The sequence below is a fragment of the Pavona decussata genome, unplaced genomic scaffold, assembly GCF_977016875.1.
Source record: "Pavona decussata unplaced genomic scaffold, jaPavDecu1.1 SCAFFOLD_78, whole genome shotgun sequence".
Lineage (NCBI taxonomy): Eukaryota > Metazoa > Cnidaria > Anthozoa > Scleractinia > Agariciidae > Pavona > Pavona decussata.
This window is the reverse complement of record NW_028145496.1, coordinates 1,266,694-1,292,858: the sequence shown is the minus strand read 5'-3', so window position 1 is coordinate 1,292,858 and position 26,165 is coordinate 1,266,694. Positions and strand designations below refer to the sequence as shown.

At 38.9% G+C, this 26,165-nt stretch overlaps 2 protein-coding genes across 3 annotated transcripts in view; both read left to right on the top strand.

Moving 5' to 3' along the window:
* The first annotated feature begins 970 nt into the window (after positions 1 to 970).
* LOC146476243 (uncharacterized) overlaps positions 971 to 26,165 on the top strand; it is a 49,555-nt gene continuing 24,360 nt past the window's right edge. The window contains exons 1-3 of the mRNA XM_085114780.1: positions 971 to 1,166; positions 2,546 to 2,668; positions 2,993 to 3,103. Of these exons, the coding sequence (XP_084970906.1) occupies positions 1,103 to 1,166; positions 2,546 to 2,668; positions 2,993 to 3,103 (298 nt within the window). The 5' untranslated portion in view covers positions 971 to 1,102. The remainder of the gene's footprint in view (positions 1,167 to 2,545; positions 2,669 to 2,992; positions 3,104 to 26,165) is intronic.
* Positions 15,817 to 24,695, top strand: LOC146476244 (uncharacterized). 2 transcript variants are annotated; one of them, XM_085114785.1, is made up of 6 exons: positions 15,817 to 16,023; positions 18,195 to 18,393; positions 19,781 to 20,343; positions 20,926 to 21,096; positions 21,732 to 21,786; positions 24,021 to 24,695. In XM_085114785.1, the coding sequence occupies exons 3-6, from the start codon at positions 20,118 to 20,120 to the stop codon at positions 24,037 to 24,039; spliced, it is 471 nt and encodes a 156-aa protein (XP_084970911.1). In that variant the 5' UTR covers positions 15,817 to 16,023; positions 18,195 to 18,393; positions 19,781 to 20,117; the 3' UTR covers positions 24,040 to 24,695. The 2 variants fall into 2 exon arrangements, with proteins under 2 accessions (XP_084970911.1, XP_084970912.1); XM_085114786.1 differs by having other exon boundaries at positions 15,845 to 16,023; positions 20,929 to 21,096.

Below are 26,165 nucleotides of genomic sequence, written 5' to 3'. Positions count from 1 at the left end.
TTTTCTAATATATTGATAGTTTATATATAATAAAGGCTTGGTCCCGATTTGCCATGACGGCGGCACAAAAGCGTTGTGTCATTAAAGAAGGCAACAAATGGTGAAGTATAATTGAACGTCTCGTGTAGGTATTTTAAATTGTTCCTATTCAGGTTTCTCATTTTTCATATTTCTTTACGTTCCCTATTTTCACACGTGTTCTGAGTCTTTTGTTCTTAGAGATTTTGCGCTGTTACGGGTTTTCTCGGGGGTGTCCCGGGTTTTGGCGGGATGTTCCGGGTTTTCTTGGTGGGATTTTCCGGGATTTTGGGGTGTTCCGTGATGTTCCGGGATATTCCGGTGTTCCGCGTTCCAGTATTCCTGAAAATACTACATTTCGAGTTGTTACTGGAATACGTACGTTTTTATTATACAGAGCCCGTCGCCCCTATTATCAGCGGTTTGATTGTATATAACAGATATGTCCAGATCAAATAGAAAATTTAGGTAGTTTAGCAGAGATAAACATCAGCGACGAAGCTGATTCTTTCTGTATATTTAAGGAGACCATCAGATAAATACCTGAATAGGCCTTATCAAGGTTTTCGACGCCATTTTGACGAGTAGGCAAACAGGCTTGAAATAACAGTTTTTGTATGAAAATCCGATGTCAAATAATTTTTATAAAACATCGCTTCTGAAAAATTCATGAATTGGAAACTTTTGGCACTAAGAAAAGGATTTTAAGAAACAACTTGGAGGGATGTAGCTGTGCCAGATAACGTCCAGTCCTGTTTTGAACTTTCAATACATTTCCCTTTATTTTTTTTCCCGCGAGCTATTTTTAGAGCAGTTCACAGCTGGTTCGATTTACAGACAAATGTATGGAAAGTTCAAATTAATTGCGCAATCAAACATAAAAAAAATTGCTTCCATACACTTTAAATGATAAAGTTGCATAGAAACGGATAAACAGGAAACAAAACATTATCAAACTTTGCCAGATTAAACAAACGCTGATCGATGTCACATGCTGAGTTTCACTTTCAGTTGAACTTTGTATTGAGCTTCCGCGTTCGATCGCTCGGCTTTACAATAATCCTCAACAATCCTTACTGCAAAGATGTCTTCTGGACCAGTGCTGATGATTTCGATATTACTTATATTGGTGGCTTTCACTGTGCAAGGTCAGGAATGTTTTCTTTTTTCTGTAGCTATTTACTTGTATTTCTACTTTGGCGTGTAAAGTTCACCTGTCGTCCGAATTAAGAAAACGAGTTAACTGAAAGGCACGCATAAACACAGCAAGCGTAAACACACCAGGATGACAACTTAGACTGAGCAGAACATACAGAAGTGTTAAAAATTAAGCCTACATCCTATATAGAACTGTCGCCTATCCTTTGCACAGCTACTTTTCCGTGAAACTTATCAAGACACAGGATTGAACTGGCAGCCTTCCCGACCTCGTCATTAGAAAGCATAAGCTTAAGTTTTTGTCCTTATCGGCATTTTCACTATCGATATTTTTTTGAGGTCGATATTTTCGTATCACCGCACCTCATTTGTAGCCTAAGCACGGGTCGAGCTATCGTTCAGGTTATCGTGCTTAAAGCACGTATTCTTTACTACCAGAATTTACTTCTCTAATTCATTCTGGAATGACGCTGACAGATCAATGTTTACCTTGTCTAGACGGATTCTAACTGCATTGAAGTCCGAGGCTTCTCCTGTAACGGCATATCATTTGCATGCAAAGCGTGGAAATATTTAATCTCGTATATGAATGCCAACTGGAAGTATTATTGAAGCTAGCCTGTGTACAGTTGCGCCCCCACCCCTCCGGAAAAATCGCGGCGGCCTGTACCCGCCAAACAATTATAATTTGGCCATATATATGGTACGATTAAATTCTGTGTTGATGTTAACCGCTTTTCTGTCTTCATTCTGAGGACCCGTGTTTTCCAAACAAATATTTGAAGAAACTTGTATTTTTTATTTGTTTGTCTATGGCCATTTTTCTCGCTGTAACTTTGCGTGTGGTTCAATATCTTGGGACCGACGATTATTACTCTGTGACCTGCGCGAGACGACCTCATTGACTCTGGTTGTTCAAGTTTTCATGTAAACACAAACTCGGACGCCGGAAAATCGGGGACTGAAGCGAAATTATGATGGGCTTTTTATTCCATTATTCCTGCTGTAAGATCTCCATGATTTCATAATTATTCCAGTTAGAAGAAAAGCTCGTTATTTCTCATTACGTCACGCTATTATTTTCCCAGTCAAGAAAACCTTATTATTTCGTTTCCCAGTGACCTTGAATTATTCCGGTCAGAAGCTCATTACCCCTTTTCCTCACAGAATTAGTGTCTGTTCTTGTTGTTTATTTTGCAAATAAAATATTGTTTAAAAAGAAGGTCAGTCAGTTTTTCATCTTCGGGGAGGAAATCCCGGACCCGAGTGAGCGGCGGAAATCGAGCCTATGTTAAGGCTCGTGATGAATTTATTTGCTTCAGGTAATTACAAAGTCATTTTATGGCAATGCATCTTTGTTTGTTGTCAGGTGTTGATGCCGACTGCTCTGGTCAGCCGTGCCAGAATAATGGAACTTGCATTCTCGATTCCGGTGCGGCAAATAATTATACTTGCAACTGTACTGCTGGTTTTACTGGAAAGAATTGTAGCGGTGAGTATAAATTTTACTTCTTGAATTATTTTGTATGATTGATGCATTACTTTAGTCTACAATTTTTGTACAGGAAACTGTAAAATGCCAGTTCACGGAAGTGCAACTCCTGAGGAAGTGTATTTTTATCTTTTTGATTTATGGCTTATTTCAAACATCAATGTAAAAATATAAAGAAATATATCTAGGAGTGTAGTAGGAAAGACTACCAGGAAATACTACCTTACCACACATTCATGCCGCGGCTTTCGGGTTTGTAGGATTTTGTTATACTATCATTGTAGTAAAGTCGTTTTAAGACTATGCATACTACTTTGTTGTCAGATATTGACGACTGTGCTAATCGGCCTTGCGAAAATGGAGGAAATTGCACAGACGCTGTAGATGATTATACTTGCAACTGTCCTGCTGGTTATACTGGAAAGAATTGTAGCGGTGAGTATATGTATATTTTTTAACCTGGATGAAGCAGAAAGGATATATAACATCTTCCTAGGTTTATAATCTGCGCCTAAAAACGTTATATTGTTTATATCACATTTCCTAGAAACATTTAAGCATAGAGCGATGCTAGGACTTCACCCTAGCCTCCCACGCAGACGTTCTTAGGGGCTCGTCACGCGTTCCTTCGTGGGGGAGGAACGCGTGACGAACCCCTAAGAACGTCTGCGTTGGAGGCTAACTTTACCCTGGCTGAACCAGAAAGGTTGTATGGCATCCTTCTAGGTTAATAATGTGCGCCTAAAAATCAAATCATTTGAGAAAAGTAATGTTCGGGACTGGATTTTAGTGCTTCGTCTAAATTCATAACCTCTTTCCATGGAGCCTTCGACGGACGAGTTAACTGAAAGGCACGCATAAACACAGCAAGCGTAAACACACCAGGATGACAACTTAGACTGAGCAGAACATACAGAAGTGTTAAAAATTAAGCCTACATCCTATATAGAACTGTCGCCTATCCGTCAAGAGCAAGTAATTGGTACATCTATATCTTTGTAATCGGTGAGGGTAAAAGGCTGAAAGAGTTTGCGGAATGGTATGTGGAATGGCGTGCGGAATGGCATAATTATGCGAAATACGATTTACGCGGGAAATAAATTAACTGAAGAGCGCGTCATGTTTTCGCGCCAATTTTATAAGAGCAGCAGCTTTTTTGATGCTGCGGACTCTTGCTAAATATTAACAACAATTCGAGGATTTGATCGTCTGAATGTTGATTTGGAAGAAGTGAGGGTAAACAAAGCGATGAAAACTGTTTAAAGTTTTCGCATTCAAGGAACTATGAGTAAATCCGTAGTAAATTAAATTTCATGTTCACTTTACTCCATGCGACTTCGGTTGACAAAAATAACGTGGCAGCGTGAAGTCTTCTCAGGAAAAAGATTGATCCTTTACTAAGGGCAAATAATAAACCTTTTTTTCTTTTTTTTTTTAACCCTCGGTAAAAGATCAATTCTCATACCCTGTATGCTCTCGATGATTCATTTACTGATGAGCGGGAAAATGAACAACAATTTGACCAAAATGCTTTTGTGATAAGAATAGTTTCACAACCTTTCAAACAACCAGTGTCGATAATTAGACACCATACTTGTCATCTGCTTTTTTGCTCTAGGGCTTTTTCGCTTTACTGAAAGACCTTAATTAAAGACGGATATGTTTAGTTCGATAACGCGTAACTGAACTATAGCTACCTGAATCGCCGTATTAAATAGCTAGGTAGCTAGCTCAGCAGCTCAACAGTGACTTGCGTACTCGTCGCTCGATGAAAATGTAAGGTGAGAAAAAGTAGAACATATTTTTCCCATGAGTTGTACAAATTGTAACCGTCAAAGAGTCTAATAAAATGACCGAGTTTAAATTTAAAATTTCTCACATAATAGTTTTGGCCTTAGACTGATGTTATTTCTCCAGTCTGGTGTTGCTTTTCGTCTAGGCTACTCGCTGCCACGTTCTTTTTGTCAACTAGAAATTTAATTTATTCTTAGTTCCCTGAATGCGAAACTTCATCGATTTCTTCACTGTCACTTCCTAACCAGCGATCAGACATGTTCTATCCCAGGCGTATATTTTCTAATCCTCGATCTGTTGTTTGGTTGTTTAATAGTCCGCAACACCGAGAAAACTGCTGCTCTTATAAAATTGGCGCGAAAACAGGATGCGCTCTTCAGTTAATTTATTCCCCACGTAAATCGTATTTCGCATAATTATGCCATTCCGCACGCCATTTCACATACCATTCCGCAAACTCTTTCCGCCTCTTACCCTCACCGCTTTGTAATGTCCGGTATTTGAATGGAATGTTCAACATTTGTGTGGAAATCTTCGTGAAAAAGACGCATTATCCGAAAAAAAAGATTTAAAATACTTGGGAAACAATTGTTGTTCTTCCGGCCTTAAGAGTCCACGTGGGCCCAAAGAGGATAAGTAAGTAAGTAATTGTTGTTCTTGAAATACTTTAAAATGCTGTAATGTAAAGAAAAATTCCTAGCTTTATACCGTCAATAAACTAGGGAAATTTCTACGGGAACTTCTGAAATCTCGTTGGCGATGAACTGACAAATAAATTTCAAAACTTCGTTCAAATTTCAAAAATACCGGTCATGCGTGTCTTGAATTGACTGTAACTTGTTCAAAGACTGAAAAGCTAGTTTTTCTAGTCTTGGTTTACTACACTCCTGAATAGCTTTCCCTATTACCAGAAAGACTGCTAAGAAGAAATTTGACTGATCATGATATCCTCGTTGTGCACATGGAAATATGAAACTGGATTGTTTAAAGTCGTCTTTAATATCTTGGAAATGTTGATTATGTAGAGCTGTCTTGAAGACGGTGCACTTATGTGTGCTGTGAGAATAAAACCCCCAAAGCCAGTACTCAAGGAACATGTAGTTTGGTTTGAGGCACTTTTTTTAACGGTCTTTTGTTATTTTCTGTTAAATTAGCCCCAACGACACCACCACCGACAACTGCAAGCAAGAGTAAGTAGAAATAAATAAATAAATAAATAAATAAATAAATAAATAAATAAATAGATAGATAGATAGATAGATAGATAGATAGATAGATAGATAGATAGATAGATAGATAGATAGATAGATAGAGAAATAAATAAATAAATAATAAATAAATCGATAGTCTTCCTTCTCTGCAACAAGGTACACTTAATTGTATTAGGGGCGTATATTGTTCATCATGTGCCATTTCATCATACACTTCAAATTGCAAAGACGTCGTGTACCAAGCATAAGCTAGCCGAACGATTTGCCATAGTATTTAACAGTCCCCTTGAAAGCATTGGAACTTAATTTAGCATTCTGGACTGATTATGCACAGGAGAAGGGATGAACAACTGTTTTATGACAAGATGTTCAAAATTTTGAACATGGAGACCTGCCAAGGAAAGAGTGGAAACTTTTCGTCGAACAATCGAGAATACGGAAATTGTCGAATGTACAAGGCTGCTCATGTAGTTGTAACTATTGCGTCGACGAAGGAGACGCTCCCTAATCAGTCGTTGTGCATGTTCCTAAGCGCGAGAAATCGAGAAAGGAGGTTGTATGTCGGTTCTACCTTGAAACGTCACAGAAGCATCTTGACGTCCCAATCCTGGCCATCATGTCCGGCGCGTGCGTAATTAGTCACTACTACTACTACTGCTAATAACAATAATTTTAAGAGAGACTCCGAAGCTAAGTCTACTTCGACAACATTTGTTTATATTAAGTCGTGGGAGCGTGTGACAAATTATGACTGACCTCTCCACAAGCTATATCATTATTTTCAGCTGAAACATAGTCCCATTGAAAGGCCGATTTAAACACAGCTAGCCCAAGCTCAATGTAAGAGAACGTAGCCCGTTCCAGGTTCCCGATCCCCATCGTTTTCTTTCCTCTCGCCCCGGCGCTCCTTCGCGTCTACCGTGGTACCCCGAGAGCCTGGAAACGGCTAAAGAGAACGCCACCCAAACATCAGCAGTGTTGTGTCACAGTGATTTTAACTGTGCAAAAACAGTTACAACGAAAATATAAGGATATTTTCAAGATTTTCATAAATTGTTCGAAGGATGTGAGAGCTGTTGCGTACTCGACCATTTTGCTGATTTAATACGTTTCAGCGAGGGTTAAGGCCCATTTTAAACGGTTTCAATATTTGAACAACATTCGTTGACCAAAAGTTGTACGGATGTTGGTTGAGGGGAGTATAGTGTTCAAACGGTTTCAACACAATTCAACATTTTCTAGAACAAAAGAAATGTTGAATCGATGTTTAAAGCAATTTAAATTTGATTCAACAAGTTTTCACTTTCAACATTTTTTTTTACACTTTCAGCAATGTTGAACGACTTGTTCAAACGCCCCCAACATGTTGAAGCAAATGTTGAAACCGTTTAAACGGGCCTTTATTTTTTCCTGTGTCCTTCCTGATGGCCTTCCACCGTGAAAGGCCACGGAAAAGTATAATTTTGTCTAAAACGCACAAAAAAATGGGTAAAACGTTCCCATAGACAGTAAGTACTATAACATGGAAGCACGGTAAGACATCTGTATTGCGAGATTTTCTTTATTTCCATTTCCTTAGACCAGTTTATGAAAACCGCATATTATATTATCCTGATCCTTAACCGTTATCACCCAATTCAAATCCTTGTTAACACAAAAAACGTGTTAGTTTAGTTTTCCTGTTGTTTTCATTTATTTTAATCCCGTAGAATTAGAACATCAAGTGAATAAAGAGTAAACTCAACTATATATAGCTACTTTCTTGTGTTACTAACTTCTGCATTTTCTTTCACATTCCCCAGCGTGTGGCAAGCTCAGCGTTGTGATAACAAAACCTACCTGGAATGTGTCATACGCCGACAAGAGCTCATCAGAATTCAAAGCCCTCGAGCAAAAGATCATTGACAGTGTGAGTAGCTTCATCTTTATTTTCAGGCTTCCTTATATACAGCATTCACCTTTCAACGTGCTTGCACGGTTTTCCTTCTACGTTGAACAGACTAGCCGAGAAGGATGCTTTGTCAATCGCTATGGACTTAAACTTAATGTTTTCCACAGCGTCAGAGCGAATCAGATCTGACGAAGGACTAACGCTGGAAACTTCATTTCTCGAATCTCAGTACGGTGACCAAATGACCCAATATTAACTCATTTGATAAAACCAGATATTCGTGGTTTCTACTCACCTATCAACGCAGCACCACAGTTTCTTTACAAACAAACGGCCTTATCTATTCTGGACTTGAAGAAGAAGAAGAAGTGCCTTAAGTTTATTTACCCTTTTTTTAAATAACCTATTACATCAAAACACAGGAGATCTACAAGCTGACTGTTGATCTTTTTAAAAGATAGATATGTAAACAGTTAAAAGACAGCCTATGCATTGGAGTTTGCACTTTTAGTGTCTTTGATCCAACGATTTATTGCCTTTAAGTAGGAAACTCAGCGCCAGGCCATAAACCGCTTTTGTTTACAAGATTTAGTTAAAAAAAATTGCGTTACTTTGTTTCTTGCAGATTAAAAGCTTGTACAATGATACCAACAAATATAGCAACGTGGATGTGTCTGATCTGTCGATCGAGAAGAACGAGGGAAATATTCAGATGTCGATCAAGGTTTGCTTGATTGTAGAGAAAGCTGGTGGGGAATACATCCAGGATGTTTTCTTAAAAAGTGTGAACAATGGCATGGTTGGAATGCTTGAAGTTGATAAAGAAAGTGGCAAATTCGAATGGATAGGTTAGTGATTTGAATTATTATTATTATTATTATTATTATTTTTTAGAAAAGTTAGATAATTGAACACATCATTCAAGTGGATATTTAGAATTATTCCACGAGCGCGTTTTGGATATAAGGTGATAGATACACAACGAGGCGCATAGACTTAACCGCCTCTTCTTTTTCTCTGAAAAATTTACAAAAGTAACAACCCATACATACACACATATATGTTTTCTAAATAAATGACTTTAACAAACAGGTTGCATTGCTCTCATTGTAGTATGAATTGCATTTTTATTCGTCTCATTTTTTTGCGACAGTCCATTTGCCTTTGTTTCCAATAGATCATAGAGTTAACCTTTTTTTTCTCTCTCTCGGGCTATTGACCTGGGCTGAGTTGCTCGAAGCGTGGGTTAGCGCTAAGCATTGGTTAAGAGGTATTAAATCCTATAGGTTGTTATGGTATTTAACCCGGCTTAGCGCTAACCATGCTTCGAGCAACTGGGACCTGATGGTTAACTGTTATTGAAAGTTGCCAAAAAGTGTATTGTCTACTGCTATGAGACCAAACGTTAATTTACATTTATTTAATATCTTGTAGGTGTAGAGTTCTCGGATTGGAAAGTTAAAGACGGAGAGTGTAAGAAGTGTTCGGATGGGGGTGCCGGACCCATTGTTATTGAGGGAACGTGTAAGCCCAAAGAAGACGAATACACCTGTGAATATGTTAAGAAAACGAAGGAGACCAAGGAATGTCTAACATACTGCGATTCAAGCGGTAAGACGGATTTGTGTTGGTTAGACCTAGTTTTTATCAAATGCCCACCACACTATTCTGTTGTTTTAAAGAGGTTTTGTTGCAGTTTCATCGGCACGATTTAATGTTTCTTGCAGTCAAAGAAGGGCGCCAAAAAGTCTAATAATGTAATAACGTTGTTCAGTTACTACATTTTGCAGAGGGCAAAACTCCAATACGACTTCTTTTTTAATAATTTCGCTTACTTTTTATTTTCAGTAACCACCAAGATTTCCTCACTGATCCTGGCAACGGGGATGTTACTCTCGGTCAGGTAAATGAATCGTTCTTTTGCTCTCATGCAGTAATTTTATTTATACTTATTGGCAATGGAAGTGAATGCTCTGATTAAAGCGACCAAATCAATATTGTTTCGAGAGGCTTATCCCTATTCAGTTGGTTGGGAGGGGGGTTAGGATTTCGGCGGGGGACAAGAATATTTCTAAAGTTTTTGATATGAAGGCAAACACCATCAAAAAAGGCCTTTTCCTAAAATTTACATCTTGCAAACATTTGGTATTTGACATTTAACATTTATTTGGTGTTTCCATGGCAACAAGATTTTGACTCCTTTCTTTTCCAATTTGTTTTTTGTTTTGTTTTCCTTTTTATGGCAAATTTTAAGTTTTTTTTTTCTATATTTTAAAATGTACACAATTTTGATGAATTTGGACGATTTCAATTCTGAACATCGACGGAAATCTACGAAGGTGGCTGTGTGGAAAAAATTTATGGTTTAATTCTCGCCTGAAGTGACGTGACCATCGCTCCTCAGAAAGGAAAGAGTTTGGGGCATACTATACACTCTCCAAGTCTCATTTCCAGAGCCTCAATTATACGAAAGGGGGAAGGAGAGCACGTGCTCAGCACAGTCACAGGTCTACTGACATAAGAAAAACTAAACGTTTGCCTACGTAATCCCTGAACGGCGAGGTGAACCCGGTAGGAAGAGCACAGGAACCATGAAAGACAGGGCGGCTAAACAACAACTACACCGAACAAAAACTGACGTATGAGCTTACGTGACATTAGCTCGTGAGCGAGTTCCAGTCTCCTTTTGTGACCGTGCAAGCTGTCGCGCTAAAAGTACAACAATTTATTACTATTAATAATTGCGAGAAGAAGCACCAAATTTAGTTTGCATCGATGGCAAGAGCCAAAATACATACCGCAAAATCCCAGCTATAACTCACCTCGGTTAATGAACAGAATTTTTATTCCGGTTATTATCTTCCCTTCCCTCCCCCCCCCCTCTCCCCCCTTTCGCTTATAACGCCATCTTTATGGAAACACCCCTTGAATACGGAACAGTGATCTTTTACTATCTCGTCAAATACTGTTAAAGAAAGCGTTTCATGTTTGAAGAAGATATATAAAAAAAACAAGACGACTTTGAAGTGAGAAGCCTAAATTAACCTTGTGAAGAAGAACTGAGATCCAAGTCTGATCTTGTTTTGGTATGAACAGGTTACAGTTAAAGTAAGAGTTTTGAATTTGGTCTTCAGTGAAACAAATCCCCTCCTGATATATGCCCATCCAAAACAGGGCCCCTTACGAGATTGTATAAGCGCAGGGCGTATGAACAAGATTTTACGGTATAATCTAACTCTATCGTTTGTTTTATTTTCAGCTTTAACATCTGGAAATGAGTTCATGTTTTCATAGCCTAGCGAAACATCCGCAATAGGGTTTTGTTATTTTGTGTTTTAACATTTAACAGTTAAGTTTGTTGTAGCATCTTCGTCTCCTAGCTATAGACTTGTGTGAAAACATTTAAGTATAACTGGAAAGATGCAGCTAGCATATTCCTGTTTAGCTACATGAACATACAGTTACGACACATAGAGATTTCCACATTTTTTATCAGTGTACGGACGTGTTAAATAACTTGGATGTCTTTGCTAAAAGATCTTTCTCAGTCATAAAATCTTTTGTCTTCCTTGAAATAACGAGAAAGGATGAAGTGGCAGTTGGCATTCTACTTGTACATATGGTACGTAATAGCCACGTTTTGACTTATGGCCCAATTACAAGACGAATTTCAGCCCGGGCTGAGCTTTTGGCCCGGTTGTGGGGTTGAGATTTCTTTGCGGTCATGATAAATTTTAGCCCGGGCGAAAAACAACATCAAGTTTTTTTTTATCGCCAGTCACGTAAAACTGAAATAGATACGTATGGCATGCAGCTTTGAAGGATTTCAGTTTAGCTTTTTCTAATATCTTTTTTTTTTTTGTAGTACGTTTAGTTTTCCAATTCAAAGGGACAATACACTTAGTGAGTATCGAGTCACAGAAACTGTAATTACTTAAATCAAAACGCCCTCGTATAACCTGGTGGGAGATCCAAATAAAACCGAGTACCCTCTGGGACTTAGCGGAGTGAATACTTCAAGAAAATTCAGTTATTTTAAAAGTAGTGCCACTCCGGTCTACTTAAAGGAGAAGTATCATGGTATTTTTGACTTAAAATTGGTGAGATAAGACCTTAACTTAGCTACAAAATAATTCTAGAACAACGAGAGGAAAGAAATGAACTCAAATCTTGAAAGATGGATCTGTTCCAGCGCATTTTGGAAACAAATATGCGAGAACTTGAAAAAATTAGCCTAACAATTTTTCAAGTTTCAATCCATTCCGACCTAGTCTGTCTCTGACTAGGGGCACTAATCGACAGTTTTGTTTCACTGGGATGATAATTTATAACAAAACTAGACAATTATTTTCTTGTTACTGTTATTAGACAAACATTTTTGGTTTTTCAAATGAAATCAAATTTTCGTGATACTTCCCCTTTAGCATGCTCTTTTGCCTGTGATATTTGGTGTTATGTCTCATCAAAGAAGCTTCCGTTGTTACAATAAACGTCCAGGGTGTTTATTTGTGTACTGTATACGGTTTATATACACACTGCATTGTTACCTCATGTTTTCTGTCTTGACTGAAAGAAAAACGTATTCTGATTCTTGTAATTGGAGTGCAGACATCTTTGTAGATACGCTGATGTACATATAGATCTAGGTCTCGTTTAACTCTGTTAATTTGTATAAGCAAGTATCATCCTTAGTGCTTTGAAACGACATTGTTTGTCCCAACATTAAAACAGTTTGTCAGTGTGAAGAGTTTGTTAAACGTTTGGGAAGAGTTTCTTTTAAATGAGGGTGCTGAAGGGGTAAAAATGGGAACTGGGATTTACCATGTTTGAACAGACGTTTTTAGTTCTTATAAGAAGTTGCGCGAACAAGGTAAATGAAATAAATAAATAAATAAATAAATAAATAAGAAGACGGCAACTAACACCACGATGAGACTTGCAAACAAAGTAAGTTTTTCAGCACGAACGCGAACGTGTTTGGAATTTAATGACGGAAGCTGTTAAGCCACCGTTACACGTTGAAACTTTTAGCTGAAACTTGTGTGCAACGGCGAACAAGACCAGTTTAACGAAGTGATGTTACACGGTGAAACTCTTGTTTTTTCACCACTGCGACCGTTGCGAGCCGTTGCAGAAGTAGAAAGCGGTTCTACTTTTCGTGAAACTTGTCTCGCAACGGAAGTTCGAAAAAGTTTCACGAAACCGACCATGTTACACGGTGCAACGCCTGCTGAAACCTGTTTCGCAGCGCCGTTGCACACAAGTTTCAGCTAAAAGTTTCAACGTGTAACGGCGGCTTTACGTCTTACATGAGCTTCACAAGTTCGTGCTTGCTATAGCCTCCCTCGCAGACGCTCTTTTTTTTTCGAATGTAGCGGTCAAATCGAAACCTCACATCCCCCGGACATACTCCGGGCATTTGATCCCTTTGCCTTACGGGAGGGGGAGGGGATTTGATCCCCATGCATAAGGAGTGGGGAATATGAACCCTAGCCTCGATGTCATGTGACTTGTCTCGGTGCGTGCAAAAAAAAAAAAAACAACAACAACAACAACAACAACAACAACTATATACCCACTACCGTGTAGCACGAAAATTTTGCGGGAGTTTTATTTTGCGGATTGGCGATTTTTTGTGGTTTGCAGGAACAAATTTTTGCAGTTCGAGATGACTGAAATTTCTGCTGGGAACTAATTTCTGCGATTCTCTGTTCAAGGAGCAAAACATTTCAATGGAAAAAATAACCTTAACAGTGTGGGACACCTTTAGGGGCAAAATAATAATGACGCGCGAGGAATACTAGAGAAGCATAACATCACAGAAGTCGTTGTACCAGTAAATACCACTGCGTTTAACCAACCCCTTGGTGTATCAGTTAATCGTCCCTGTAAACATTTCATGAGAGAAAAAAATCAAGGATGGTATGCTGGAGAGGTTGAGAAGAAGGTAAACGCTTAGCAAAACACCAGTAGCATTGCAATTGGGATGGGCATTCCAGGTACTTATGTGTGGCTACCTCGCGTTGGCTGATCGATGTTAATCAGTACATGCAGAAAAACCCAGCAATCATCGAGAATGGATGGAAAAAATGTGGCATCGCAGACGCCCTAGCAAATGGTGTTCCTTCAGATGACCCATTCGTGTCAATCTAATGTACTGAATTGCTGTACACGTGACATTTTCTTTGCTTTACACATTTTTTCGTTTGCGATACAGACTACCGTATGTGTTTAAGCTCTGGTTGCTTTTTCCAATGGAAAGTCATGATAACTTAAACGTTAAAGTCCAATGTATATGACGTATAACACCCAGTGACACAGGTCTATTAAAAGCGGAGTTATTTTTTGCGGCGTTTTATTTTGCGGATTTTATTTTTTCTGCGGGAACTAATTTTTGCGGATCGAGGTCACTCCGCAAAATCCGCAAAAATTAGAACCCGCATTTTCATTTTTTATTTCCCCGGGTTGGGGGCATTTCAACAGCTCTTTTGGCTCAGGGAGGGGGGAAATTTGAACACTAATTTTCCAAAAATTCAAAACCCGGGGGATTGCTCGGGGGGGGGGGGGGGGATGTTGAAGCTTCGATTTGACTGGTACATAACGCAATCTTTCCTCTCAAAGATTGCGTGACGAGCCATATGAGTGCATATGCTTGCCAAGGCCGCCGTTTCCTCATTTCCCCACAGCTACGGTGAACCTTGGGTGAAATATACTCCACTGAAAATCACAGAATAAGTAGGGAGCCAAATGACTGACAAACTGACCTTTCGTCATCTTGAAAAAAAAAAAGATGACTTTTGACAAACAGCTCGGGGGTGGGGGTACTTCCTTATAAGAGGCTAATGGGGATGTGCCGCTGGATGGGGTCGCATTTTCATGACTGGATTAACTAGAATGGGGTTGCATTTTCAAAAGAGTTACTAGAACGGGGTCGCACATTTTCTGATTTTTGGGGTAAGAAAATTCTATCACGTAGGGATTCAAAATGGTCTCGGTTAAAAAGTCCAGAAAGTTGTTTATTAAATGTAACAATCACCTCGCATTACATTCTGTTCTTGAAACCACAGCTTTAATATTAACCAGTTACACAATAGCACAAAACCACCAAGAAGAATGTTTTCATTTTCAACTATTTATGACGGTAAGTTTGTAAATATTTACGGTTAGCAAACGCCCAGGGGGGATACTCGGGTATAAACGTGTCGGGGGGGGGGAGGGGGGGTCCGACGGAGCCTAATATTTTGCACCCAAAAAAACACAAGACTGGAAATTTTAGACCCAAAAAATACATGACTTTTAAACCCTAAGAATACAATTTTAAGAACAATATACATACTGCGTTTCTGCTGAAAAAGAAACAAAGTTTCGTGGTCAAGGTTGACTAGTTTCGGAACATAGAATGAGGAAATATTTTTTTGTGTTTATATACCGTAACCATTAGCCTGGCGGAAATTTTGAACACAAAAAAATACGCGCAGATTTTTTAGACCCCCCAAAAATACACGGTTAAATCTTCAACCCAAAAAAAAAACAGAAGTTGAAAATTTTAGACCCAAAAAAAATACGTCGGAACCCCCCCGTCACGTTTATACCCGAGTATCCCCCCTGGGAGCAAACGTTCCAGAATGCTTGTACTGTATGTGAAAAGTAAAGTGTTCTTCGTTTAATTTAAAGAATGTGTCAATTCATTTTAGGATGACCTATTTAAAAGATTGATAAAGTAGACTGATGCATAAATAAAGTGACTTAGTTGGGATCGCGAAAATTACATTTTCCCAAAAGTGACTAAGATGGGGTCTATAACTGGCCACAAAATAGACTATAATGGGGCAGGGGCTCTGAGAGGCCAGCGGCACATACCCAGCAAAACTGAACCCAAGTACCCCCCCCCCCCCCTCCCCCGGGACAAACAGCTGTCCTTTTGAACTTAAAAAAAGGGGCGCGGAAAGTGGGTGGGGGGGGGGGGTAGGGGGGTAGGGGTACTTCCTCCTTCTATGACCGTGGTCTATTGTTACAGTTAGTATGCGTAGACTGGGAAAAGTTGCTACTTGATGCCCAAATCCGAGATTATCAGCTAAAATGTTTTAACGTTAATAACAATTGCGGAATTCTTTAATTCCGTAATTATGACACACTAACCCTTGTTCGGATAATGCTAAATATTTCAGGAAATTGATACAAATATTTGTTCTAAAATGCATACCAAAGTGCAACTTCTCGACCGAAATACACTTTGAAGAGTAAGTTACATAGAAACCAAGAGACGGATTTCAGGAAATGAAAGACAAACAAATGTTGTGAAGGTAACACACTCAGGTCAAACAACATTCAGTCACGTTTCCATAAGTGAATGCCGCGTCTTCGCATTCGACCGCATGGATTGAAAGCAATCCTTGTCACAAAGATGTTTTCTACCTCAACGATAGCGATTTTGATATTGACGACTTCCTCTATTCAAGGTGAGCAATGTTTTATTCTTTGTATTTGCGTACTAAATATATTAATGTAGTGTCTCGAGTCCCTGCCTGACACTGTGATAAATGACGTTCAGTCAATTACGTACAGGCAAGGCACGCACATAGAAAAACACGGGAACAGACAATTTATACGAGCTAACAAGTAGTTTACTTGTTTGCCTTATGTACACTCGCTCTTCATTCAGATGTAGGCTGGTACAATGAAGAATTAAAGGAACAAAATAAAGTTATTTCTGTACAACCACCTATTTAACCTTGTCACTGAATGTGGCTGGCTCGAATCTTTTCGCCCTGTTTTCGGTTAGTGCATTAAAGAACGATCGATCTTTTAAAGATCATGATCATCGTGACAAAAATAAAAAACCGAAATGCGAGCACATCTACTCAGTAGAATAGGATGTCTACCTTGAGAAATGGTTAACATTATTTCATTCAGCCGTGCTAAACCGTTCAATTGTGCCCGATTTCGTTCCCTGTAATATAACCCGAACTGACGTTCGCTGAGCCGCGACGTCCAAGATTCGTTCGTATATTTGATGTGAATGGAGTTATTTTGCTTCTAATACAGTGTACTGATCCGGGTTTAATGAAATCTTGCTATAGCCGATGGGCTCGTGCTTCGTTAGTCCGCGGTCGACTGCAGTCCAGTTATCATCATCATCATTCATATTTTGATACTTGTCGATTAAAATCGATCAAAATCGATAATCACAAGAAATCTTGTGAGCAATTTTTATCGATTTCCGATATTTGACGATTGATTGGTATCAAATTCGATCGACAACGATCGATTTTTATCGACTTTTGAAATTATCGACATGTTACGCCCTGGTTTATAGGGACAAGGAAACTGATGTTTTTCAGAAACTGGACTTTACGGCGCCATCTGTCTTCGCAAAATGACTAAAAAATCTTTATGTGTAGGATCAATGATAGACCTGGAACGCGATAGACCTGCTAGCAAGAGAAAATATAATTATATGCCAGTAGAACTTCTCATTATGAGCCGGTTTCACCTGATGCAAGCAATGATGTCTTACTGCGTCTTGTTGCGCTTCTCGGCATATGATGAGCTGAGCTGTCACACAACACTGAAAATTGTCACAAACATTATAGCCTCAACGAAGACCGAAAAATATGCTACAAACGACCCCAGCAAGACCGAATAATCTGAAGAGGAATCAGTGGTACTTTCCTTTGTTGAAATTCTGTGAAAATTTCTGCAGGGGCTTAAATGTTGTCCCTTTAACCCTATGTAGACTTGGGGCGGGGAAGGGGGGATTGTGCCCGTGGAGATTTTGAACCTGAATAAATTTTCAAATATTTGAGCAAACGCCCTGGAACTATAACACGTTTTAGGAAATTTATCTGGAAAATTTTGATGTGGTCGGTTAGTATTTATAAATAAACTTTGATGTTACCAGGCAGTTTTTTTTTTCAGAAAATAGAAACTCCCTTTTTGAGGACGGTGCCTACTAATACAGAGGTATTTTTGCGCAGTTTGTGATCTTAGCCAGGTTTATTGGAACCCAAAAAGTTAATTGGGGGTAGCTAAGCATTTCTTAGAGATAATTAAGAAACAGTGATTCTAAAAAGTGCTAAAATACTGTATTGCAGTTTTTATCAAATTGCAGCTTTATTGTCTCTGAAAAATGAATGGTTACCCCAATTTTTCTTGGATAGGGTTAAGAAGGACGTGTGGCCACGACGACTGGAGTATTTTTCGTTAGAACAATTTTTCAAACAATGGCTCGACCCTAATGACAATTTTTGATGTTTTCTTCTTTTTCGAAAATAATGCGTCAGTGTCAGCCAGCCTGATTGGGTTCCCTCAAAAAATGCAAAAAAAAGCAAAAAGCAACTGCGACTTATCCAATATGGATCAAGGTTCCAATGGTTGAACACAGGTCTTAGCAGGTTCAACTTTGGTAGACCGCCTCAAAAAATTAAGGCTGACAAGGTAATTTGGTCACCGTAAAGAGATGCGAGTGTTGATCCCGATGACGAAGGGATAACGCTCGAAAGGTAAGCACTGGGATCTCTTTACGGTGATCAAATGAATTTATATACCTTATCAACTCTGTTGATAAAACCAAACTTTCTGTTCAAAAGGTAACGTTCTTTACGGGCCTTCTTCCAATTCGTTCACGCAGGTGATTGTGGCTCACGTCCAACTCGCCAAGCCCGCATAGTTGGTGGTAAAAACGCTCCAGTCAACGCCTGGCCATGGCAGGCATTGCTAAGAGGCAAAACTGGTAACCACTTCTGCGGAGGAACGTTAGTGGGTCCTCATTGTGTCGTAACTGCTGGTCACTGTGTTAACATCACAGGCTCTGCAAACTTTACCGTTAGGTATGAATGAAAGCTAACTCCTGGTCAGTGCACATGATATGATATGTAACAAACCTGATTAGAAATACCAGAAGGACGGATAGTTATATTAAGATAGAGTATCAAAGACACACACACAGTCACAGGAGAGTTATTAGGGCAGACATTAAAGAAGTCCAAGAACGTTAACCCGGCAGATAACTAAATAAAAGAATAAAAACAACCAAACACTACAGGCAGACTGGTATCTATGACACCATACATCCAAACAAGGCCAAGCCAAAAAGCCAAGCAACAACCAAAACGCGCCTTAACGGCAAAGGCGGTTATAATATCCATTTTTTTTACCTTAACCTTTACTTTTAAAATTTAAAGAAAATATTGAACTCTGACTAAAACCAAAAATAATGATAAAGTGGTTTCTAATAGCTGCAGAGTGAAAATGAGTGAAAAAATTAATAAAAAAACTTGTTATGGTATATTCTTTCTTCGAAAACAAAATCACTTTATATTCTTCTCTTGGTGTTCTGGAAGTATTTCTTGTATAAAAAAAAATGGTAGTTTCTTTCACTAAGAAAAGGTGCAAGGAATGCACATAACGCAGAATTGTTTTATTTGAGCGAAGCACAAACAAACTGAGCTGCTATTAATTAAGTCTGTCTCACCGCAAAAAAAGTCCTTTAAAATCGATCACCCATGAACAAATACAATGAATTTAATTAAAGTGGACTGAACGGAATACTGAAATACGTGAAATCTAGCTACACACTTGTAGCTCGCTAAACGAGCTCTCAGTTACAGAAGATAAACTAGAAGCGTTAATTCAGTCTTGATAACCTATCAGATTTGAGGGTTTCTGAAGAAGCAACATTTGCAGAGTTTCCGAAAATTGCTTTGTAATGTTTAAAACACGAGCAGCAGTGTTGTATCGGGTATTAGACTCGATAAAACACGTGCTGCAAGTTTTTTGAACGGCTTTAAAAACATTCCTGGGAAAGCGAGTGTCAAAAGAATTCATAACAATGATGCTTTTGTGAACGTTGGAAATTAGAATACGAGAAAAACATTAAACACCGCATACTTATAAAGAGGAGGTTTTATTGGCTTTAAAAACCATTGCACGTGATGTTTTATCGACCATTTGATTGGTCAATGGCTCATGAATTATTAATAAATTTTTGACAAGCTTTATAAAGGGGTGGTGTGACGGTATGTTGACCTTTTTTGGATGAAAAAGATGCAACAGTACCTTCACTTAGTTACAAAATGATTCTAGAACACGCAGAGAAAGAAATCAACTCAGTGAATTATTGAAAGGAACAACTTATGATAAGTTCCAACGCATTTTGAAGGTGTTTTGCTTTTACATATACAGATAGTATAATATATATTAATATCACCTCAACAGATTGGGTGCACACTCTCTAAATGAAAGTTTTGGCATTGAGTAAGATATCGATGTTGCACAAATTTTTGTTCACAAATACTTCAACAAGCCATTACAATACAGCAATGACGTTGCTCTACTTAAGCTCGCAAAGCCTGCCAAGCTGAATAAAGACGTCGGTGTTGCTTGTCTGCCAGATTTCCCTCATCATCTATCAGATAACAAAACGTGTTGGATTACTGGATGGGGAACAACGACTTTGGAAGGAAATATACCGAACCAGCTTCAGGAAGCTTCTGTGCCGATCGTCTTAAGAGAACGTTGTGCCAAAGCATACCCTTGTAAGATTGATAGCTCCATGCTGTGTGCGGGTTTTGACGATGGAGGCATAGATGCCTGCACTGGTGACAGTGGTGGACCTCTTGTCTGTGAATTCAACGGCAAATGGTATTTGGAGGGAATTATCAGCTGGGGAGACACATGTGCATCGCCAAATAAGTATGGAGTGTACACTAACGTTCGATTCCTTGTGCAGTGGATCAAAAACACCTGCCAAACTGGCAGATTTGAACCACGCCCCATGAGTAAGTAGTGGGTACCAAGAAAAATCAATATAATAAGAGTTATGTAAAAACGCTTTGCTTGTATTTAGTTTCATAGTTCCAGGCAAATACCTCTTTGTATCAAGGGTCTTAAAATAGTTTCATTTTAATTTCTCGTATGCAATTGACCAATCTTCTTGCTTACACATTCTACCCGCCGTATCTTTTTTCTGAGAGGTTTGGTGTCTGCAAGAAGTGTGAGATAAAAAGCTGCACCTAGCTGCTATTTAAAAGTGCCGCGCATACGAACCAAAAGAGTCACAAGTCTTAGGCTTGGGAGGTACCCTCTGAAAGTTTGCGACAGTGAATAAAAGGAGAAAAATAAAACAAAACAAAACAACCTTAACCAAAAGCAAAGAAGGGTGGAGGGGAGGGAGATGAAGGGATGATGACTTCCGCTCCGGTTGTAGAGACGTCAGTCAATGTCACCTCTGAGATGGCGCCTGGTTTCGGCTCATGTACGATACACCGACAATAGACCATTTGTTGATACGAACCGGTTTTTCCAGACGGCCACAATGCGACGTTTGGAACACAGAGTTAAAGCAGGTTTATTTTATTTCGCAGGACGATATTGCACGGATTGGAAGGCTAAATATGGTGAGTGCGAAAGATGTTTGAAAGAGGGAGGCAGACCGTTTGTCATCACGAGAGAATGTAGCACAGAAAGCGGAAGTAGCTGCATGAAGAACGAGGAGGCCGAGTCAGTAGACTGTGTAAAGCACTGCTCTTCCGGTAAGTTTTTTCATAGAGCTAGTGTTCAAGAACTGTTCTCTTCATTTGTGTGCAATTTCCTTTTATCTCATTCCACTCTTGTGCAAATCTCTGATACACGAGATTAATACAGACACTGAATCCCCAGGTATCCCATCAATACTCACAAGACAATCCACCACTCTTGCTTTTCTCTGCTACTTTATACAGCCCTCCCTGAACTTTAGTCGAGGTTGCAGGTTTAAGTAAGTAAAGGATGACTAACATTCATGAAATAAAAATTCATACACATCCCGGTCATATGTAGTGTCCACGTGATCAATAAGAACATGTTGTAGACAACAACAACAACAACAATAACAACAGTTGAGTTGCTACCTAGGAAAGCATGGTAAGGGTTATTGAAAACGGGTAGAGTTTAAAAGAAATCCCGGCAAAATCCACTTCCAACCAGTACACCATGTAAAAAATCTTTAAAATGACAATGTTTAGCTGTAATTTTTTTTGATTATCTTAGAATAATTTTTAAACACTTTCAGCCTCATATTATCGAACTGCGTCACTGTTCGGCGTCAAGTTCTTAAAAAAAAAAACAACAGCAACAACAACAGTTATATCAATAAGTGTGCTATACGTCGCTTTTTCTTTATTTTTAGTGACAACGAGGAGGCCGTCCGTTATCCTAGTAATGGGAATAATAATGTCCTTCAGGTAACTGAAAACTAAATTGATGCACTAAGCTAAGCTGGAAAGAGCAAATCACAATGGATGCAGTTTATTTTCTGATCATGCAGTTCGCTGGAGAAGTTGTGATCTTTGACATAAAACGATTCCGTACTTATTAATTGATTGATTGATTGATGCGGACTTACGGCCGATTTGCTTTTTCCAATGCCTTTATGCATCGTAAATTACCAAGAGGAATAGCTGGAAGACGTGAAATATGGTTACAAATCAAGACCTGGTATACATCATATGTAAATGGGTATTATCTAGCTACAGGTGGATAAAAATTTATAAAGTAATTAAATACCTCTTACTCACCGAGTTCGAGGTTCGCGCGTACTAGGGTCTGTCGGATTATGCCAGCATAATTTTGAGCATAATACTATATCTTGAGCCTCAGGCATAATGCTGGCATAATACTAATGTATTTTGCAGGATGATGCTGTTGTTTCTGAAAACTGTGAAAAGTGTATGCAAATTTTGCCAACAACTCCAGTTAGAATGTACAAAGTTGATAAAAGCGGGAATATTTTATGAACTGGATATCTTAGACTCGTACCCAGTGCTTTTTGGTATAATCGAAGGCCTGGTTACCTCTTTATGCCAGGCTTCCAAGCTTGTACAGTGTTCGTGGATTTGCATCATGGCAGAATCAGATAATTCAAGACAGACTAGGAATGTTTAATAATAGGTACGGTCCTATGAGGGATGGGGTGGAAGTGGTATTTTAGTCCGGCATAATTTGAGCATTATACCTCCAGCCGAGCATAATTTTGAGCATAATACCCTGCTTTCAGGGGTGACGCCCGAAAGCATAATACTGTATTTTAAGAGCATAATTCGACAGACCCTAGCGCGTACTGTAAGTTACAGATCCTCGTTTTTTCACGTTGATTTATGGCCCGCGCGCTTCGTACTTGGGCCATAAATCAACGTGAAAAAACGAGGATCCGTAACTTACAGTCGCGGACCGACAAAACGAGGTTGAAAAGTAAGATATTTATTATGTGTCTGAGGTCAATCGGGTGCGCGGGAAAGGAAACTATTGTTGAAGTCAAGGGAAACTTGGCGGGCCGTACCATTGAAATACGGCCCGCAAAATTGTCCAGTCACACCGCGCGTACTAACTGAGAGATAACAAAGGAAACCTTCACATGGAATGGTAAAATAGCAACTCGGCTGCACTTCACCATTGCCCCAATTGTTGAAAAAAAAAATGGAACATCAAAACTTAAAAACACACACGCAAAAAAAAAAAAATAATAAAAGGAAAAACATATGCAAGTAACACGTGAATAAGGATTTGCACTGAACATCATGATGCCTTGTTAAGGCGGGGGTACACCCGAATTTGAGTGAAATTTGAAGAGGTTTTAAGAATGGATAGGAGAAAGAAAATGATTTTTGGAACACTAACAGACAGTTGATACCCACGCAAGAGCACCCCGGGTTTCTAGTGGACTAACTTGGTATCCGTCTATTAATTATTAACCACAAATTCTAATTTTAAAACTTCACTAAATCTTCAATATTTCTTATTTCTCATAATTTTACTACTCTTTTGAGAAAAACTATCTCCCCCCTAATATACCTAAAAATCACCCAAAAATTTACAAAACACCCCAAAAAATTGATTTGTGTAATGAGCATAGGGTTTTTGTATTGCTTGCAACGCGAACGAGATATTTCCGTTGAACCGATTTTAAGGGTGTGAAAACGGCTTTCAGCTGTACCCCCGCCTTAAGGGAATGTGAAGGATGTAAGTGACAACTGAAAAACGTCTATTACAGTCCACTCCCGATAACTCGAACCTTGGCTAACTCGAAACTCGCGCTAACTCGAACTAATTTTCCTTTCCCTTCAGGTCATTTTCTATATATTTTTACTCCCGACAACTCGTACCTTTTTCAATTTCCCTTGAGGGTTCGAGTTATCGGGAGTCGACTGTAGTTTGTTTGTGAGCGACCACAAATTTAGTGGCCCCTCTGACCGAACACCAGCCCTAGAGATGAATGGGCCACCCTAGCTAAATAGAGATTTACTTGCTAATACTCACATTGCATGGCATTCGACAAAAATTTGAAATGCACTACCCTGGCAATACTCTTGTCAAACTGCATTTCTTGGATCTCTTCTCCGGTTTTGACACTGCACTCTGAAAAAAAGCAAGTTAATCTCTTATAAAAAATAAAAACCTGAAGTATTTTTTCTCTTTACAGCTTATATATCAGGAAGTGAGTACATGGCCTTACAGACCACCTAAACCGGTCAAGCAGGACACGCAGGATTTTCTTTTTTCTCTGCTATGCTTTCAATTTTTTGTTTTTTCGATTTTCCTTTTAGCATCTTTGTGGTTATAACAGCACCTCGATAAATTAACCTTATCTAGATGGGGTGGCCCCAGATTCTGCCCGCATCTTTAAGGTTCGTAACTTTTACAAAAAATTATCTGAATTTGGTGTTTTCATGGCAACCAATCTCTGACAGGCATGTTTTACAGAAAATTCTCTATCGTTACTGAAGAAAAATCACTTTTTTACCATAATTTTTATATATATTTTTAGCTAATTTTAGAATTCTTTTATATAAATACCGTATTTTCCCGATTAAACGCCGGCTTCGTATAAACGCCGGGTCAAAACTGCCAAATTTTAAATAAACGCCGGGTGCGTTTAATCGGGGCTCCGGCGTTTGATCGGGGTCCCGGCGTTTATTAGGGGTCGAGGTCAAAAGGACCGGTTACAAGTAAATAGTAACCTCTTGAATGGCACTGTTACGACATACAAAGTACGGTATGCCGTTTTGGTTATTTTAATAAACGTCCAAAGGAAAAACACCGGCGTAACATAACTGGGATAGTTGCTGCACAGCGAAATAAAATATAGCAATGTATCCGTGTTTGTGTTGTATTTTTGACGCACTTTCTTTCTTGTGTTGTAGTGCTCACTGTCGTTTGAATCGCGAGGATCCATCCAGCGTTTGTTTATAAGTTGTTTCAATCTTTTCATGAGTCGTCCTTTCTGGGAGGAAATCGCGCATTGCACAGTAATAGGGACTTAAGGCCACCTTGTTCCAAATTGCTTGCTCGATAGTTTTTCTTTAGCTGACATGTTCCCTCCATGTTTGATGAAGAAGCGAAGAGTCGATGACAGCTCGATAGGTATATGCCCGATATTTATCCTTTCGTTACCAGGTCCATGCTCACTATAAACAGCCATTGCACATGGGTTGTACTTGCACGGGTAATCCAGGGAAAAATCGTCCAGCACTGACAAACTGCCCCTAGGTTTCCGAGGATCGGTAATAATAAATCAACCAGGAAAAACGGCTGAAAATCGCATTTCATTTATAAACGCCGGACCCCGATTAAACGCCGGCCTCGAAAAAACGCCGGATCAAAACTGCCGAATTTTAAATAAACGCCGGGGGCGTTTAATCGAGAAAATAGATAGTAGCTATCTGTTCAGATGACGTTTCAGTCAGTTTTGCTGGTTTTCTGAAGTTTTAGAGAAATTCAGGAATACAAAGAAAACATCTTTGGGGTACTTTTTATTCTCTTAGTGTCATTTTCATAGCGTTAATATTCTCAGGGCTATAGAGAGAGTGATGGATCCTCACCCCAACCACCCCCCCCCCCCCCTCCCTTCGTCCCAATGAAACCACAGAAGACGCGAATAAACACCTTGCACGAGTTGCATAAAACTTAACGGCGGGCGTAAATGCTATCGTCAGACGTTAGAATACTGAATGTGACCGGGCTAAAGGTCTGGCGTTAGCAGTTACGCCCGACGTTAAACTTTATGCAATTCACCTCGGGTGTGGATAGGGCTAAATTATTCTATAGTTGTATTGAAGAGGTGAATTTGTCAGTTTAAAAGAAAGTTTTGGAGAGACATTTTAAAACAAACACCAGCGAAATTAGTAGCGAAATACGTTTGGTCGTCGTCATGATAGTGAAGCACGAAGTATGAGTACGCAGGAGCCCACTTATCGGCTCCTGGAGTGCGGTATTTATGAAAATAATTATAACTCTATTGTGAAAAGAAAAAAATGCGGTGAAGTATTATGAACATAAGTCTAGGTAAGGAATAAAGATTGGGAGAGCATTGTTGTATGTAAAATTTTGCGACGATAGAGTCAGATTGATCCGGTTTATGTTCTCTAATAATAATAATAATAATAATAATAATAATAATAATAATAATAATAATAATAATAAATATAATAATAATAATTCTTTATTAAAATATTCAAAGCAGATTGTTATTTACAAGTTAAAAGCAGAAAAACGAGCTATTTATTGAAACCTATTTACAATTCTTGTCGATTAAAAAATAGACTATTTTCAATTCCACAATAGTTTT